Source organism: Topomyia yanbarensis, chromosome 2, assembly GCF_030247195.1.
Source record: "Topomyia yanbarensis strain Yona2022 chromosome 2, ASM3024719v1, whole genome shotgun sequence".
Lineage (NCBI taxonomy): Eukaryota > Metazoa > Arthropoda > Insecta > Diptera > Culicidae > Topomyia > Topomyia yanbarensis.
In genome coordinates, this window is record NC_080671.1 from 355,493,582 (window position 1) to 355,513,890 (window position 20,309).

General features: G+C 40.2%; 1 protein-coding gene across 1 annotated transcript in view; it reads right to left on the reverse strand.

The window, feature by feature from the left end:
- Positions 1 to 1,650: 1,650 nt before the first annotated feature.
- The window catches only part of LOC131684287 (serine-rich adhesin for platelets), a 384,398-nt gene continuing 365,739 nt past the window's right edge, over positions 1,651 to 20,309 (reverse strand). Inside the window, exon 6 of the mRNA XM_058967008.1 lies at positions 1,651 to 8,022. Within this exon, the coding sequence (XP_058822991.1) occupies positions 6,419 to 8,022 (1,604 nt within the window). The 3' untranslated portion in view covers positions 1,651 to 6,418. The remainder of the gene's footprint in view (positions 8,023 to 20,309) is intronic.

A 20,309-nucleotide genomic window follows, 5' to 3' on the forward strand; every position in this document is an offset into this window, starting at 1 on the left:
AGTGTGCCATTTTCAATTACACACTCAATTATTGTTAGAAATTCGAACAGAAAAGGAAACCAAAGTGGTGTTCAGGGCACAAAACTGAGGCTCCGCCAAGGGCGCCAGAAGAACGCAACATACCCTTGGTGTTTTCGAATGTAAGGTGTTGCGAACGATCCATGGTCCAATGCAGTTGGAAAACAGCATGTAGAGATGACGTATGAACCACGAATTGCAACAGCAAAATATGCGAGGCTGTGATGAGTTGGGCACTTCGCTAAATTGGCGGACGACAACACAACGAGCAAGATGGGTCGACCAAGATGAAGGGAACCTGAAGAGTCCTCGTGCTCTGCGAAGCTGGCGACAAACGGCAATGAAAGGAGTGAGCTAGAGACGACATATTGATACAGGAAAGGGCATGGTGGCATTAGACTGATTGGTACGGTAGGTAACAAAAGATTTAAAGGGGTTAGTGCAAAGATTTGCCAAAAACTAATTGCATAGTGTTGGAAATTCCCAAAAGTTTGAAAAGGTTATTGAAAAAAATTAAATTAAAAAAGCCGTACAATGTGTGGGTTATATTCGCCACAATTAGACAGTGTTAATATAAACATAGCAAAAAAATAACATCAAATTTGAAAGTAAATTACAGCAGCTAGAATCCAATTTCTCTGGTTCCTTATTTTTGAGACATAAACTGCACTTTTACCTTTATTCTTCCTTTTGTTAATTTCAGGTCATTACAGAGTTTTTTTTATTCTCAAAAATAGTTAAGTTTTAATAAAGGAATTTGAAAACAATTTCCGTTTGCATTTGCTAAGATCGTTACGTTTGAGGTTCAGGTTCAGATCTATTGTTTTGTTCCGTCAGATGCGTCGTACTTCTGATCGTTAACACTCACAATGATAATCACTAATAAAAAATTAAATTATGTTGAGCAGCATATGCCGCTCCCAAATTTTGCCGCTGGTGGGTGGCAAGTCCAGTTTACTCTTGTATAACGATGTAGCTATTCAAACAGGGTTGCTATGGTTACTAATAAAATTCACTTGTTTTGAAGTCATACTGCTTCTTTAGTTAATAACTTTTTTCAACGAATTTTCATAAACTTGCAATGTTCCCCGAATGTGTTCAGTAGAAGAATACCTTTAGAAATATATAGTGTACTGATTAATTGATTGATGGGGTCATTTTTTAAGAATTTACTTTCAATGGTAACCGATTTTCCATACAAACTCCTATATAAACTTTGAAATTTTTGGAGGGTCCGTAGACACAACCGATCGGTACCAAAATTTGCACAATTATTAAGGGCCATAAAAGGAATCAGTAGAGCCTGATGGAGCTAAAAGTCAAAAATTGAACCAGTCTAATATGCAGTCCATGTGTCTTACTTCATCATTTATCAATCTTGGTTATGACCCTCTTCTCCCTCAAACGACGGTATGTAATAATGAAGCCAGATAACCACGTGATATTATTTTTCTAACTGCGGATATTATTAGACCGATGCATATATTTCAATTCAAAATTGACAGAATTTATCGGGTATGCAACGTAAGCGGAAAGAAGACCATCGAACTGTCAATACAAAGTAGGACGACTAAACCTGATTGCTGCAATAGGCAGTGTCAATAATAAAGAAAACATCGTATATTTCTTCCAACAATATTTTTTAATTTATTTCATAGTTTCTTAGCTTGATACTGTTACAAACTGTTTCGGTACAGGAAAACAATTCAAAAAAGAATAAACTTAGAGAAATCGCTCGAGACTTATCATCATAATGTATGTGTGTGTTATCGTAAGAGAGATAGTTTTACAACCAGATTTTTTTTTTGCAATGTACTTAACCGTAATGATTAGACTGTGCTTCGCCTGCTTTGGGAATGGAAGTGTTTGACAGCTTCCTTTTCCCAAACGTTTCATAGTTCAGATTGCACATCAATTTATGTTTTTTTCGAGATTTTCTTGCACATTTCTTTTTTTTTCAGAATATAGCGAATAATGGTTTCTATGCCGTAGAATCTCTGCTCTTCTTACTGTTTAGGGTAAACTGCTCGTCTCACGAACGCTTGGTTTTTTATCTGTACTATATAATAAATAGAAGATAAATACATCTAATTATGCTAACACTTGTAGGTCATAACTTTAGTGATTTTATTCTGTCAAAATCACAAATAATTTCCGAAAATAAGACTTTTTCCTTACTGGTCAATATGATTCGCAATGAATATTTTTTTTTCGGAAACGACCGCTCTGATTTAAAGCTTCGTTTTGATGCGTTTTTGTAGTTTCTTTTTGTTTTGTTTTTTTAATCTGCAAAAGATTTGTACTGCTGTCCTTTTATGATGGTTGTTTTGTAGCATGGAGCTCCGATGAAATTATATCTAAATTCATTAACTGAAACGGCTATACAATGAAGAACAACTTGCTAGGGGATATCCCTGCACTATTGTTATTATTTAATAGTAGTGTAATCTGTTCAATATATTATTGTATATTCACCAATTGAGATAGTCGTAAAATTGAATCTATCTAATGCAAAATGAACAGTACTTCTTATCTTAACACTTTCAAAATATATATCTTTCTTCCTGTTCATATGAATCCATGCTAATTAGATTAGGTGATGCCGGCGGCCTAAATATTGTAGCATTATCTTTCATCAGAAAAGACTAGAACTTCTGATGTCCTTGTTAAGTAACACCCAAATCATAGTTATCCTTTTCTGATCGGAGAATATCTCCTCTCGTGAGCATTTGATGCATAAGGTCTTTCGTTGCCGTTGTTTGTTTGTGCATTTTATTTTTGATTGGGAAAAACTGTCTGTAAATTGACATTTTTCGAGCTTTCGTCTGTCTAATTGTCGTTGATTTCTTTTATATACTTTGTTTGAGCCAATTTCTAGGCCTGTATGCATGAAGTACCCACATTTCTACTCCCGGTGAACCTTACCATAAAACCGAAAATACCGTTTTAAGTATCAATTGTATACGATTCTTCTTATTTTTGTGTGTCCAACAACTACACTTTGTGTCGTATAGGCCGAGTTTAAGGGCAAATGATTTCCGAGTTCTCGTTTTCATCCTGAAACTCGGGGCCGTTACTTGTTTTCTTTTTTTGGCAGATCAGCGTCTAGATCATTAGTTGCTAAGGCCATATTAACCTGTAAAGTTAGCTTTCACTACGTTTCTCTGTGCAGCAGATTTTTTTTTCTGTTCTACTTTTTTTCCTAGTCTAAATACGTCCGACATCTCTAAAAAGATTAGAAAAAAAACAGAAGCCACACGATTTTGCTCAATCTCAATGAACGTGAAATCCTTCGTCTCCGGTTTGTATGAATTTTTCTCGCACATTTTCACTCAATATTAGAGAAAAAGTCACTACAAAAATGTCAGGTCCTGGTTTCTGTGTTATTTCCAACGAATGCACCAACTTGTTTTTCATTTTAATGTTTGATCTGAAGACTTGTTTGCACCTTGATTTATTTAGTTTTGTTTTTGTGTTATTCGCTCTGGCACCACTGCCTACGCGGGGACTGCATGTCGGTACGTGCGTGTGCGTGTCAAACGAAGCGGATTGTTATGGAAACTCAACAAAGGTGTGATTGCATGCGTAGAGAAAGGGGGTAGAACAAAAGCTGGCGAACGGAACATTAGCGGATAGTTAGGAAGAAGATAAATAAAAACAACCGAAAATGTTTTTGGAATGTATGATATATTTTTATTAGAAAACTTTGCTTAACAGTAGATCATTAATGTCTATTATAAAAGTTAAAGAAATAAATACAGCGTTGAAAACGAGAAAATATTGGAAGGAATCAGGGCGAGAAAACATAAACGCGGAACAAAAAGAGATAATAAAATACAACAAAATTCGTGTTATTTGGCAAAATATTATTTTTAATAACTTTTTTCTTGTCAAAATTTCTCTCAACATTCGCTTAAGGACTATTGTTAATTAATTAAAGCCTTTTCGTTCCTTACTGTGTTATTTCGAAAGAAAGAAGGGTTTCGTTTAATAGTAGTTTGCTTAAACTTTCTTGTCTCATTATCTGTAAGTGTGATTTTGGATGATTAGTTATGCTTCTGTAAAAATATATTTGTATCATCCATTCTTTATTTATTGTAGCGTTTTCGTTTCTACTGGTTTTCTAGTCTATCGAAACTGTTTTTGTTTTTTTTTTTGCTGGATACGTTCACTCGCGTCTATTTAAATTCTTAACCTAGAAGCACTCAGACTAGCACTGGAACTTAAACAAAAAAGAGAACTCTCTCTCGCAAGAGAGTCGCCTCTTCATCGGTGGAATCTCAAAGTTCATGGCAAGCTAAACACGAAACAATAATGTAAAGGGCGAATGCAGCACATGGGAGAAGTAATTCGCTAATGGCACTGGCAGAACTGTGGGACTATACAGTGTTGAAATGTACAGGGAAATAATACAGCGACAAAAAAATGCGTTTTTCTTTTTCTCTCAATTTGGGAGCAACTAATAACATTATCTTAATATGGCAGCACATTCATTCAAGAGAGATTTGCCTCAGCTCGGTATATTTAGTACAAAACTCAACTAAACAAAAGCTTCTTGCAGGAGTCTGGCGGGAAACAACAACCTCGGGATTGTCGTTGATCTTGCACTTTGTGTTATTTTTTGTGTATGTATCAGTAACATATTTACTTAATTCTCTTAGAAAAATACTCTCCTAACTACAGCTTTTTTTCTTTAATGATGCTTGTTTTAGTACGGTTTTTTAGTATGATTCATATTCTTTTTAAGAATATTTTCTCGATCGACTGTTGCCGCGATCATTTTCGTTACTTCGAAGTGTGATGCTCATGGTTTTCCACTTGATGTACATGTTGTAGGTATATGCTACAGAAGTAGTAATGTGCGGCAATTGTTATACTCGCTTAATTTAGTTTCTTCGCAGTGTTATTACAACAGCTACTCGAATTTAGTACGGCTCACCGTAGGTTTCATGCCTTCTAGCAGCAGTGTTTTCAGAAAACGTTTTGTTAGTCAGGCATTGCACCGAAAGTGATTTTAAATTTTTTTATGTACTCGATTTTACAGCATAAATTCTTGTTTCTCATTTACAGTATAGCTAATATTTTTTTTATTAAAAAGTCTATTTTTCGTTCTCTTTTACTTATAAATTGAGATCACAGTGTTTAGAGATAAAATTGTAGTAAAGAACAATCTCGCCTTTCTTGATTCATTTGTTTATGTGTGTGTGTGGATTCCTACACCGCAACTCACCTATCAGACCAGAGTAGGCGATCGCTGCTGCTTTGTGTTGGTATGTGTGTACGTGAAAAGGGAAGGGGGAGAGGCGAATCAAATGTAAGGCTAACACACATTTATTCGACCTGATGTTGAAAAACTTTCGAGTTGGAAAAATACTCATTTGTTGAAACATCCAAAACAACGTGGATCATTCATAAACGTTTAATATATGTACGTATACGTGTATTTGTGTGAGTAGCTTGACTCGTGCGTGAAGTGATTGTGTTTGGTTGGTGGCAACATTCATATTTGTCACTCTTGTATGTGCACGTGCTGGTATGAAAGTACAGCAAGTCGAATCGAAAAGGTTGTGATTTGCTAACGACAAAATAGCTCTAGTATTTTGATTAATTGTAGAATTTATGTTCATTTGTATGTGTGTTTACCTTGTTTGGTTCACTGATTCATGTGTGTGTTTATGTGTGCCACAGTGTTACATCTGGCAGCTGTCACCGGCAAGCGTTGCTCATGTTCAATTGACTTCAAAATCGTACGGGTTTTGAACGAAAACTATTTGGTCTGTTGTTTGTGGCTACTATTGTTGCCCAGTGACAACCTGCTCGGTGTATAACTGTGTGCAATTGGGTCTGCTATCAGAACCGGTGCATGTCGAACGAAGTTTGCGCTTTGAATGAATTTTGCTTACTGGTTACTGTTGTTTTTTTTTTATTATAATTTTGGCACTTTTCGAATTTTTGACGTGCACTACACTTACTCAACCAACAGAACGATCACAATCGACTGATCCCGGATGCCGGCTTGGGCATCAACGCTACCGGACTCGTCCCTGTTGCGATTAACTCTAACAATTCCACGGTCAGGGTTATCGATGTCGGAGGGTGCCGGTTCGGGAATCGGTCGACTATTTTCGCCGACGTCTACGTCTTCGTCGTCATCGCCGGTGGAGGATAGAACCGGTGCTGCAGCAGCTGCTGCTGCCGCCACGGTGTTATCTGTATCTTCCTCGGCAATGTCTAGCAAGACTGCGGAAGGTGGTCGGGTTGCTTGGGTGCTGCTGTGACTACGGGATATTCCGGAAGTGCCAGCTCGAGCCGTTTCGATGTAACCCATAAAGGGGTCGTCGTGCACTAGCTCAATCTGGGGGTCATTCAAACGCATAACGTCGATCGACGGAAGTTCGGTCTACAAGCTGGTCGCACTGGACGAGGACACAATTGGGATACCGTTGATGTCTTCGTGCAGAAGGTGATGCGAGTGTAGGCTGGCTTGGTGATGATGGTGATGGTGTTGTTGTTGTTGCTGTTGTTGTTGCTGCTGCTGCTGAGTAGCCGATACGTGGTGATGATGCTGCTGAGACTGTTGCTGCTGTTGATGGTGATGGAGAGTACCGCTTGTGTTACTGCTATTGTTGGCACTACTGCTACTACTACTGCCGTGAGTGTTCTTTTCCTTCTTTATCCGTTGTTTGAGGTGAACTTTAGCATGACGCTTCTTTTCATCGGAGCGTGCAAACTTACGGCCACAGATGTCGCAGGAGAATGGTTTCTCGCCGGTGTGCGTTCGGATGTGGGTCGTGAGATGATCCGAACGGCTGAAGGAACGCATGCAGATCCGACACTGGAACGGCTTTTGGCCGGTGTGTATTCTGATATGTCTGGTGAGTTCATCGGATCGGGAGAATCTCCGGTCGCAGTTTTCAACCGGGCAGGCATACGGGCGTTCATGAACGGGAGTTTTGCTCGGTCGGTTTGGATATTTTCGTGGTTTGACCGGGACTAGCTTCAGTGGCATCGGGCTTTGCTGGTAGACTTGATTAAGGATCTCGTGCCCTTTGCTGGTGGATGGGTTGTACTCAGCGAGTTGCACTGCGTATTGTGCTTGCTGCTGAGGTGTTAGCTGACTGAGCTGGCTGACGTCAGGGCACTGGGAGGTGTAGGGTTCTTGCTTGGGGATAATACCGACAGAGGAAGAGGAAGACGGTCCAGGGATAACGACATTGTGTTGGGGACTGCCATATTCCACCGGTGAATCAAGCCACTGATACTTGGGTGTTTGACCCATACTTAAGCTTTGACTGCGGGAGTATTGATGCATTTCTTGGACCTGCTGCTGTTGAGATTGCATGTCAAGAGAAGAAACGCAGCTGGCATAACTGGGAGGTTGCTTGAGAATGATGCTAGGGCAGTCCATGTTAAGACCGAGCAGCTCATGCGTCCGTTCATCGGTGCCGTAATGATGTGACGAGTGTTGGTGATGTCCCGCTGGGGAAGGAGTTTGAGCGGAGCTTATGGCCGATTGTTGAGCTGCTGCAAAGTGAGCTTGAGCTGAACTCTGCGGTCCGGGACCGAGTAGTCCGAACATTGGCGGTTGGAATATGCTCTTGTCGGGGCTGGGTAAACCCCAACCGCTCAATCCGGAGGTGGGCGACATTTGGCCGGACATTATCGAGAGCTGCGAACCGGATGGTGTCTGAAGGCCCATGCCGACTCCTGCGGTGGTGGTGAAGATACCCCGATAGGAGATCTTACTATCCTCATGCTCCACCGATTGATCGTGCTGCATTTCCTGGCTACCACTGTTGCTGTGGTGTGACGAAGACTGGGTAGCTTGCTGATGGTGTGACGATGATGATGGGTACATTGCGTTGCTGCTGGTGTTGCTAGCCTCTTCCTCGATGACCACGGATTGCGGAGTGCTGCGCTCCTGTTTTGTCGGGCTGCACAAACTTACGCACGGGCTGGATACGGTTTGCGGTTCCAGCGAGAGATCGTCCGATTCGATTGATCCTGTTCGGAAGAGAAATAAAGAGACAGAAAATAGTGAGTCATAATACTGCCGATGGCGGGTTCTAACCTCTTCTATGTATTTAAATTTATAATTAAGACAAAGTGCCACCTATAAATTCCAATCCAACTGAACTGCGGGTGTGGATTGCGACAAGTGGCGGAACCGTGCCGGGTGTCGGTGTGGTGGAGGCCATTTTTAATTTGACAGCATTCGAATTTCTGTTTCCGTTTTGTGCATAAAATTAAAATAAATTTAAATCTCACTCGGTGCATGATTTTTACGCCTTGTCTTTTCTGGTTTTATTGATTTCGTTCGATTTTTCGACTCGTTCTGGGCCGAGAATCGGTGTTTTGTGGTGATCAAGGTTCAGTTATGGCATATATTTTGAGTTTCGAGCATATCTGTGTCAATGTTGCGCTTGTTACCATAACTAAGCAATAAAAAGCAAGAGGAAGAGGGGAGCAATGACATTTCATACTCTGTTCAATTAGTTGAACGCTTACTGCTAATTCTTATAAGGCGAAAGCCAGTAGCATAAAAGTGTTGGTCACGTCGCTAAAAAGTCATTTCCTTTGCTTAAATTCAATTCCAAGCAATTTAGTGCATTCGGTTCCAGTGACGTCTAGTCAAGATATGCTCGGATCTAAAAGTCTAAAAATGCTTGTTCACACCCGAAAGATAAGAGGACTAATGTCGTTTGTATGTGAGCATGTTCATGAAAGATGCTCAAGCAGGCCTTGGTTGTTTTTATCGCCAGTAGCAACAGTTCAAACAGCTGGGCATAAACAGGGCCGGCTGATATGTGACCGCGTGTATTACCGCGAACGAATCGTGGAAGGGATTCGAGAAGGGAACGCCGAAAGTTGCTACCGTATTAAAATAAATCAGTCGAACCGGCAATTAAAAATGGAAAGTTCTAATTAGTCTTTTTTGCTGCTGTTGTTCTCGGCCATCATCCGACGAGTAGTTTGCTTCACTTTTCAGATCCCAGTTGTTTTTTTTTGGACAGACCACGGATGGATGGACGGACGGCAAACTGATGATGATCGTTTCTGCCCGGTTGTTATTGTTGTCGTTGGCTGCCTGCTCCCCGGCTATTCTCGCAGAGCCGTCGCAGCAACAGGAGATAAATCTTCTTCTCTACCCAGAGCAGATCGAGCTCCAGACCACTTCGCGATCGCGGCTATGTCCCCCCTGTGTCCGCGGAGAGCACATGCGCGAGGCTCTTCTCAATTGAGTCTCATATTTTTATGCGCGCGCGGATATTGAAATCTTTCCGCCACCCATTATCTCCCGATTCCCCTTCTCCTCCTCCCCAGCCACGACCGCACGACGATCGCGAAGAAGATTCACGCAGGGCTTTCGCTTTGGCTTTTAATTTATGCTGATAGCGTAATTTATGTTTTCGATATTTCGTCTCACGCCCCCTCCCACCCGCACGGTTGCTTCTTCGGATCGGAATCAACATCGCGCATAAGTCAATGTTGTGATGATGATGTCGATTTAAAAAGAAACCTCAGCAGAAAGCTGAGAAGCTTTGCACATTCACATACACAAATACACGCGCGGGCCTACTAAGATATGAGCAGTGTGACGAAGTGAATCTCGTTCGGGATTTGTTCGGATCGACCGGAAATGACCATCAGCGCGTGGCGATGGTGCCGCCGCGCAGGAATTTGCAGCTTATTCCAGCTTTCGCGGGTAACTGATGGACAGTCCCATCGCGGAGGTCGACCGCTGCCTAACTGCGGGGTTATGTATAGGAATTAGTGTCATAATTATGTCGGGTGAAGACTAATTTAAAAATCTGTCTGTCACGGGGCTTGATTTGGGGTTTTAGGCTTTAGAACGCTGGTCGGCCGTTTGCGCCCGACGGCTTTTGATCGGTTGTTTTGAAACGATAATAATCGGTTTGGACGGCGAAGGTTGTGTTTTTTTTCTGCTTCTTATCTCCGCCGTTTTCTGGGTGGTGCAAGTGTGAACGATGCTTTAGTTGAGATGTTGCAGTTTATTTCAAACATGCAACCTTTCCCCCCGCTTTCAATTATCACTTGGTATGTTCGGATTGCGACATTTTTCCCGTTGTTTTGGAGTGCGCATTTGAAAAATGGGTCCTCTTGGTCGCCGCGTGTTTCCGTGGCGGAAAAATTAAGGTGTGGGGATTTCAAGATGAGTTATGGTTATGAAACGACACTCTATTAATAGATCCCGAACGTATGTACGGCGAAAAAAGGCAGAGTGTGACAGAGAGTTATGTGCCAGGCAACCTGGCAGCCGGTCGGGGCCGGAGACCTCGGAACTGGAGTGTGTCTAGAGAATTAATTCATAAATTATGCTGATGAACGAGGTAAGATTCGGCCGGCCTAAGCATGTATTTGGACCGGGGCATGCCAGGAATCATTCCAGCGTACGGTTGAAGGTGCGACAGCAAACTTTTATCTCCGAACGTTCTTTTGTAGCTCTTAAGAGCTTCTTCTCCTTCCCGGTAGGTTGTTCTGCGTGGTACTCTTCTTCAGGTGGTGTATTTTTAATATTTTGTTCCCTTTTTCTTGTTCTCGCAAGTTAAGTTTTGTTGAGACTACCTCCCGGTCGCAAGACCCACAGAGCACGAGCGTTGATGGCTTTGTAGGGTGTGGAACAGAGCCCAGGCCTTGCGATTCAAACAGGTTTTTGGAGGCTTTACCCCCTTATGGTCTGGAAGCAGGTGGTGGAGGGAGGCGGGGGAGAATCACTTATTGTGTCTGCTGCGCCCGACCAGAACGCTGAAGAGGTCTCCGCTCTATGAGAATCCGGGAAGATCATCATCACGACTTGATGGAACGCACCTCTTCCGCTTGGGAAAAAAGTGCATTTGCAGCGCGTCATCGTCATTATCGTCAGCGTTCCTGGTACATGTACTGATACGGCGCTGACAGCGAGTAGTTCTGTGCACCCGGCGACTGATGAACCCAGCAAAAGATCCACGTAAATCTGGATTCTAATTTATTCCACTTTTAATATGCTGTCACTTTAAGGCCGCATTCAATCATTTTTAACCCGGGTTCGATCGATTGCCTACAATGCTGGGGGGAAAGCAGAAGAGAAGGGAAGTGTGAGGATGACTGATAGATGGCTGATGACTCAGGTTTTGACATTGTGTCACACATCGATTTCACGATTCGGCAACCGCTGATCGCGTTTGACACAGGCCAGGCCGCACCTGAGCTGTAGAAAGGATTGATCATTGGAGGTATGAGTTCACCGCTCGGCTCGGATCGGCTCAGTTGGGTTGGGGCTTGGTACGGTCAGAAAGGATTTTTCCCCAGGGTATAAATGGAAAACGCCGTCGGCGTATGGTACCCACCATCACAACCGGAGTAAGGGAGATAGCGAAAGGGAGAGACACAAATGGCGCATGAAAGATGAAAATAAAAATAAATCAGCATGCGGGAATCAGCTGCAGCCCTCAGGAAAGGCTACTCCCCCGGAAGCAGGGTGATTGAGGACTGGAGAGTTGTCCTTTCGGTGCATTTTGTTGTTGTTGTCTTTCGCCGGTGCCGTCGCTCGTGCTCGTCGTAATAAAGTCATAAATAAGTTATGTGAGTAATTTAGTGCCTGTTTTCCCGTTATTCGTCGGATCCAGTCGGGAATTACTTATTTTGTAGAAGCTTCTTCGGCATTCTACCTGATTATCACGTTGAGATGTCACAATCAGTGCGCTGAGTTGGGCTGACCGATTTTTATGCTACGGAGCGATTCGAGAACGTGTGGTGGTGAGTTATTAGTTCGGCAAAAAAGTAATTGAATACCTATGGTTAAAATTGATTTTTACAAGTTGACAACTCTTATGAACGATGAATGAAGTTAATATTTCACAATTTTCGGTGGATCGTTACAACAGTGGCGTGGGTTAGGGACAACGGATGAACTTTTCCTATGTAAACAAACCACCGATAATTGTCAAACGAAGTTCATTGAGCTCGTTTTGCGAGGTTATGTTAAATTTGTGTAAAATCTTATTCCCTGGTTAATGTCTTAATCCTGGAGGTCGATCATAGCAACCATGCTTTCAAAATTTACTGTGAGGGGAGATTCCACGTAAGATTTTTGGAATGCGAAGTGCCAATCAAAGTAAAGCGTTGCCAGATGTCGTCGCAGAGACGCTTTCAGTAACTAACAGTATGTCATTCGACAAATCTTGAGGCTTTTTTCTAAAAGACATATCTACAATGAGTGACTCTCATTGCTTACTTTCTCTTCTGTTAATAATTCGGCTGCTTTAGCATTTATCCCGCAATTATTAGCATATTATGCTAGTCAAAACCATCGTCTTTCGATATGTACTGTAAAATAAGTGAAAAGTGCTATAGTGACGCTGTAAAAATCGAAAGAGAAAGTAAACAAAGAGAGTCACTCATTGTAGGTATGACGTTTTGAATAAAAGCTCTACAAATCATATAATTCTGCAATCTAGAGTTGAGGGTGCTTTCGAAAAATCCTTCTATATGCCGGGTACGCACACTACTTTACCGTTACGTCAAGAATGAATTCGATTGTTTATTCTTGACAGTTCGCTAGTGCTGTTTATATAGGACAATTTTATAATGTGCTTGAAAAAAAAATGAATCGTCGACAAAAATTTCTAAGTTCATGTAAACAGTACCTACTAGTAAACTGTCGAATAAGCAAGGTTAACTTTATGAGGCTAGAATCAGAGTTTTTAATAGTAGAGTTACGTATAGAGGAATGGCAGCACTGTTCTTATTCATTGTTTCTTATTGTAATTGTGATTGTAATTTATTTGTCGCACGGTAACCTGTTAGCTAAGCTATACATCGGGTCAAGGAATCTATTATAGTGATAATTTTGTTACATGTACGTAGGAAAGAATATTCTTATTCTATTTTAGTAACCTGTTTTATTGGTTAAACTTCAAATGACTTCACCCGAACGCTTCATTTGTGCGTTACGTTAGTGTATTTAAAAGCCACAGTACCAAAAGCTGCAATAGTGACACTATTAAACTTAAATATAAAAAATGTCTTCCCGATCTAATCGAATTTGGATTCACGGAGACATTTTTGGCGACTGAGTGTACGGAAAGGAGAGAATCATCCTGATAATTAGCAAAATGAAATGGAAAGATTGATGAGCCATTGTAGGAACGACATTACAAATCAATTTATTCAATGGATTATTGAGTGCAGTTATTGTTTGGTTCTGCCATACAATTTGGCTCGTAACTGATATTTCGTAACTTACGATAACTGATGCATTTTAAAAAATCAACTAAATTAAATGTAATTCCATCCATCAAAAAAAGAAATTCAGAATACATGGGCGTTGCGTGTATCACTTTTCAGCCCTCTGTAGGGAACTAACCTAGAGGCAGATCCTGGGTTTGCCCCATTAGGCATAAACACGTTAGGCAGACGGACGTTTGGCATGCATACGTTAGGCATAAAGACATTAGGTACAATGGACATTAGGCATAATATACGTTAGGCATAATGGACGTTAGGCATAAATCAACATGCTGATGTATCAATTAAAGAAACTTTTTTTTTGGGTAGCTATAGTGTTGGGTGGTAAGAGCGTGAATGTTTGTTCTTTTTTGATCTTGTAGAAATACGATGCAAACTGAACAAGCTCGATCAACATTTTATCTTGTTGTATAAACTTTGCTCATACAATAGAAACGAACGCTTAGGATGGGGAAACACATTCGTATATAGATATAGAAAATGCAAATATACGTCGAATATTGCTTATGTATGCTTGTTGCAATTGTCCAAGAAGAAAATATTTGTCGTAAAGAACAGCTCATGAAACGAAGAATGATAAATTTTACTATTATTCATTCAATGAATATACAAATATGGCAGCTAAAATGAACTGTCCCATATTATTCAGTTCAATTGTTAAATTTTTTTGTCCGTGCCTTTAAACTGTCTGATGCTACTTACGCAAACTTTCTGCTCGAGAGAAAGAACAAGGTGTCTTTGCGAACGTAACATCCGTAGCCCAATACTAAGCCTGTTCAAAACACTGTAACTTTTCATAAGTTCCGAAAGGTAATGTTTGTTTATAATCGAACCAGCTGAAGGCTGAAACCTAAAGAATTCGTTGTTCATTATTGTGAACTATTCATCGATTTTTGGTTACAATTATAACGGTAAAACATCCAACAGACTTGCAGTGTGTGTTGAACTAAAACTATTAATTTGAATAAGGCTTCTTTCAACCTTACATTTGCCATACCCCGAAAAAATGGAAAAAATCTACGCTACGCGTAAGGGTTAAATAACTTGCATAGTATTGTATATTTTGCATTCTCTCGTTAAAGCTATACGAGAGTATGATGTAGCATAGATTTTCTTAACCCGAAACACAAACCTAAGGTTTCTACAACGAAAAGACGCTATACGATTATTTATATTTTTAAGGATTATGCCTATAGTCCATTATGGAATTGTTCGTTGTGTCTAACATACATTACGCGTACTTATGTATGACGCATTAAATTGTATTGAAATGTATTGAACATATTTGGCGTTGTGTGCAAGACGTCAAAGCCACGCGAGAAACTAACTCTACGTCCAACAAAACGTCCAACGAAATGGATTAGCATACGACGTTTGTTGGATAAACTTTTTGTGTGGGATAGGAAAGTTGATACATAAATAGAAATTAAATGCATTTTTTCAAATTTGATGCAAAAACGTTATACATTCGTAGATTGATCTGCCCCTAGGAACTAACTTTACATCCAGCAAATTGTTGAAAGAAACGAAGTAGGTTCGTTGGATGAGGTTTTCTTCGAGAGAGTAAATAATATGGATGTTCTTAATAAATAATAATACACCATCAAAACACATTTTAACTGTCAAAATTATGATCCAAGCGAGCATGATGTCAGGCAAACAAAAAGAAAAACCATTGCGATTCCTTTTATGGAAATATATTTCATTGTTCAAAATAGTTTTTACTGGCATCACCTGGTTACATATTTATAAAATAATAAAAATAGCAAAAAACTAATTATTATTAGAGTCACCTGTTATATTAAACACTAGAAATGAAGCGCAAAATGTTTTAAGTTGACATGAATCGTCGAGTGAATTGTCGTAAACAAATTACAATATCAGAGTGGATTTCCCGTTCCTACCTTGACAGGTAGGCTATTTTACCCTTTCGTCAATTCTCGGTCCATAACCGACATCGGTATAATGACCTTTGTTTCAACCATAAATACAGTACAACATTACAACTAGTACTAGTACGGACATATACACCCAGGATCTTGTGAGCAAATCTAGAGAAAATTTAGATTAGGCCGCAAGCAACATTGAGAGCCTCTCCCTGTTTAACCTCCTTCTCGATTATTACGATGTAACTATAAAAATTTTGTATTAATTTCCTAGCACATATGGGAAGTCAACTGTGTTTACTGGTATATAATGCAAAGAGTTGAGTACTAAATGTGGAAACGACATAGTTATGTACAGAAGAGGAAGACCCCAAAGAGAATTTCTCACTGTCACCTACGACCCAATTTAAATTTTTCGCAAGAAATAATTCATGTTTAACCGACTTGCAAAAGCGCAATATTATCAGACATAAATAATACATTCAAATAAATCGTAAATTAGAATGAATCAACATCACAGAGATTACTTTGCGTCTTGTGTCCCTTGTGCCGTCCTATAATGTAATTGTTGGAAAAATGGCTCTTGCTAAGGTAACTTATTCAACTGACATAACTTCTTGTCCGCTTCTTCGGAAATTTGTAATTTCTGGACCACTTGACGAATCTTGAAAAATGAGAATTTTTTTTATTTCGATTATAGAGGTTTTAACCTTAAGGTCATTCGCCTCTTCGGGTTAGAAAAATCTATTATGAAAAATTTCTAACCCTATGTGCGGGGTCGGGACACCAACCCAGGTGCGCTGCGTACAAGGCAATCGATTTACCAACTACGCTACGCCCACCCCATAGGAACATCAACATCCCCAAAATTATTCTGCGTCTTGTGTTCCTCCCTCATATAAATGGCTAAAATGGCTCTTGCAAAGGTAACTTACCCAATTGACCTAAGTTTTAATCCGCCTCTTCGGAAATTTGTAATTCCTGGACCACTTGACAAGTACTATAGAATCTTTTCAACATTGGAATATGCCACACTTTTTCCAAATAATATTGCATTTCGTTTTCGAATGTTACAGCCTTTAAAATCAATCAATATTATATTGAATCTAAGCGCGCGAGTCGTCTTGAGATTCGTTTAGCTTCGATGTTAGTATTCTTTACTACAGTAGTAGAACTAACGATTTATTGAAATATTGTCACTTTTTGCACGAATTGTTGGTAAGGTGAGGTTGTTATATAATTCGACAGAAGTTTTGCGCGTTCGTTTATTGTGACTGTTTTGGAGAGGTGCAGTAAACGAATGCGTACATTTTCATTTTTTCATGCCCAACTTTTTTCTAGTGTATTAAGGGATCCAAAATTATTTTTCCTTAATCTATTATGATAAAGAAAGACGAAAAAGCTGTTTTGATCACAACAGGTGTTTCTCCAAAAGTGCTAGAAGCTGCTCAAGTGTTACTTTCCGATACTCAATATAAATCTCCTGCAAAGTTTACAGTAGTTAAAGGCAATGAAGATATATCAAAATTTCATTTTTCAACGATAACTGCAATAGTCCCTGGTAGCACTCCTTCAGCGGAATCCAATCAGAATAATTGCAATAACTTTTACGGATCATTCTTGTAACTGTCAGCGCTTAAATGAAAGGTAATAGTCACAGTCATTAGCCTCTTGTATTTGTGATAAAATCTTGTTTAACGCAAGCGTTATAGCTGTTTGAAAAAGTTGTTGGTTATAAACAACATGGTGACGAAGGGGTTAAGTAATACACCTTGGATTGAGAGGGTGGAATCGCCTCTTTGGTGTCGGTGATAGAGACTGAGGTCGGAATGAGACCGACAGAAAATAAATATGAATAATAACTTTAAATCGCATTTTAACCCCTTTCGAAAGTACAAATGTTAATGGTTACGATTGTTTTTAAATGCTTTCATAACGAAACATCGTATTTAACCGAACTTATCAATGTGAGCGGTACAATCATTTTCAATGCCAGTCACGTAAAACAGTCGAAATACAATAGAAGATTTTGAGATTTGATGCACACTTTATTTTTTGAATGTACCTCCGGAAAGTTACTGTAAGTGTAACGTCCAATTTTAAACATTTTGCACAGAAAATTTAGGAAAATGTTTTTCTATTGTTGCATCATTGTATGCACACTTAATTTTTTCTGCTGAATCCCGTCTTTTTTCGTTTCTTTTGCCGAAATCTGAACAGCTGAGACCCAGCAAACAATTTTTTTTTGGCTGAGATCTCAGTAAAAGTGACGTTTGAGCGCTGAGACTTGTAAAATATTTCACCGAAAATCTGCAAACTAATCTCATTTTGCTGAGATATCAGTTTCTAAATTTGCTGACTACACGGCTGTTGGGAAATTACCGAGCCGAATTGTGGTGTGTGGAAATTGGCTGAATAGACCCATTTTGTACACCATAAATTTTTTTAACCAAAACCGTAAAAACCTTTACTCCCCCACTCGCTCATTAACTATACATTGATATATACAGAATGTCCGTAGAAATATTTCGTGGCAAAAATATTGGGACCAATCCAAAAAAAATTGTGCACACAATGTATCCTACCACACGTCCGAGGGTTTTCAAATATATTTAAAGGCATGTACTGTACATTTACCTTGATTCCTTGGATTAGATTTATAGTAAAGGTAGATTCGATTTGTGTCGGCATTTTCAATCTTAGTTTTGGAAGAGAATTTTTTTCGAAAATGACATTGTAGATATGATGAACAACTGAATATTTGCCACATCTGCGGATCGCTTGCCAAACAAGCAAATTTCGACATATTCCGTTTCTACTTCCGCTTCAGTTTCCTTCTACAATTTCCAATACCGTACTCTGGTTGCCTCTCCTGTTCAGTGCCTTTCCAGCTTTTTAGACGTATTATACAACCTATCCCAACAAACAACGAAAGCTGAACAAGCCTTTGATCCTAGTGAATAGGCTGAACAAGAACTGTTTAAGCAATTATCCAGCTACATTGTTTGTTGGGATATCATTGCTTCTGCTCAAAATAAATTGAAACATGAATAGAAATGTTGGATTGACGTTTGAATTGGTTCATTACCACCCTGGGCATGCCATCCTTTCCTACTGCTATCATCACTCCGCTTGGATGTTCTTTAAACGTCTTGTTCACATGGGATATGATATGTGCGATTCCGAGCTGCTACCGATCCATAAGTAAACACGCTAAAGTACTATAAATTGGATTTCGGTTTTATTTCAACTTTCAATAATATTTTATTCTGTGCAAAAAAGCCTTCCGAATAAGGAAATAATTCAATTTTTGTTTCAGTTCATGCACGGAGTTTGAGTTGTCCGCGGCGAACTGCTATGCGAATTTTTATGATATTTTGACTTTCGAAAAACTTTTTTAAGTAAATTTATGTTCAAAAATACGCTTAAGATAATTTGTTTCTCTTTGTGTATGTTCAAAGAAAATCACAAAAACGCCTTTTTCTGAGCCACTGATGAGGAGGTCCTTTTAATGCATTGCTGATAGGTTGATAAACGAGAAGTCATTTTCGGCAGCATTACTTTTTTGTCATATGATGAAAAATAAAGCTACACACTCAAAACTTGTATGATATTTCTTGTCTTGAAGTTGCTAAGCAAGCCCCAGCTAAGAAGGTTAGAATTTTATTAATACCGCAACTGTCTCTTACACTATAAGAATCGCTTGCGAAGTCTCTCGATGCAGAAAGCAACGAAAAGCAGTATCTTTCTTAATAGTTAAAGCTTCTAACCCAAGGTGAGTTTCGACAGACGTAATCTTTGCGTTTCTTTGTTTTCAATTTCAGGACCGCGATCGGATGTCTGACAAATTGGTTGTCAACTTTGAACGTAATTCTTCAAAAAGAATAGTTTCAATTCATTGCTAAATTTAATTTACGCTTCAAATCGTGTACTTTTCCGATTGAAATCACAAAAACAAGTCGATCCTGTTGCTCGACTTTTCAAATTCGTTCCAACCGGCGGACGAGCATCGAGCAATTCGGGAAAAACACACGAGCCGGACACAACTGAACTAAGCCCGGTTCGGTCTAGTTCAAAGAACGCATCATTCTTGGCGTGCAGTTTACAGTTAAGATCGCCTCATAAAACGTCCACTTGGCGTACGCTCAAACGGCGGCTGACAGTCAGAGCATTGTCACATATGTACTGTCCACCCGTCGGCAAATGCACTATGCAGTCAATCGCTTGCTTGTTTGTTTGTTTGCGTGCAAATTTTCCACCCAACCACGACGACGAAGACGACGACGACGACGACGCGACGTTAAGCAGCGCGGCAATTTTTGATCTGATTCAATTTCCCTAGGATTTTATTACCCTCCCATTAAAGCGCAACGCCGCGTTGCTACGGCCTGGCTGCCTGCCTGGAATCTCGCACTTTTCCGAGTAATTTAGCTGCTAGTGCCGCGCGAGTGGCGGCGGGGGAGAAAATTTATTCGCCATTTTTTGTTTTACTTATTTAATAATGGTCGTTCATGCAGGCTCAGTCATCTTATTTGGCAAATTTATTGGCACGCAAGCATGGATGGCGTTTCGTCTTGTGTGGAGTTGTTGCCGTCGGGGTTGCCCCCCGGCAACAGTACAGTGGTGGCCTAGTCCTGTCATCGATGCTAGTTGCAATTATAAGTTATGTGCAATGTTTCTTTCGAATGGCGCCGAAAAGTGCATTTTTTTTTGGGACAAGCCAATCGCCTCCATGAAACCAGGAAGAGTACAGAGTGCCTAAAGCTGATTTATTTCCCCTACCGTCGGCTCGTTGTGGCGCTGCAGTGCTCTAGGAGTGCAAACAGCAGCAGCAGCATCTTGGTGGTTATTATTTATTAGCTTTTGGCATTATCTCGGAATGCTCCCGCGTGTCTGCGCGCGGCCCAGGTAATCTCAAGTAGCTTGGAGCAGAATAGGGATCAGTCACGAAGCTGTTAAACCCGGGCGAAGAAGAGGCAAACGGCGTGAGAGCGTGATTGTCGGATTAGCGCCTCGATCGCGAGCACTCACTGGTTCTGCCACGCACGGCACGGATTCCTCGACGCACAAGGGTGCGGACAGTAGTAGCTGGGTAATATTGATTAATCTACCGACCGGAGGTTGGCTCCGTTAATTGATAGGGGGGTGGCACTTTGT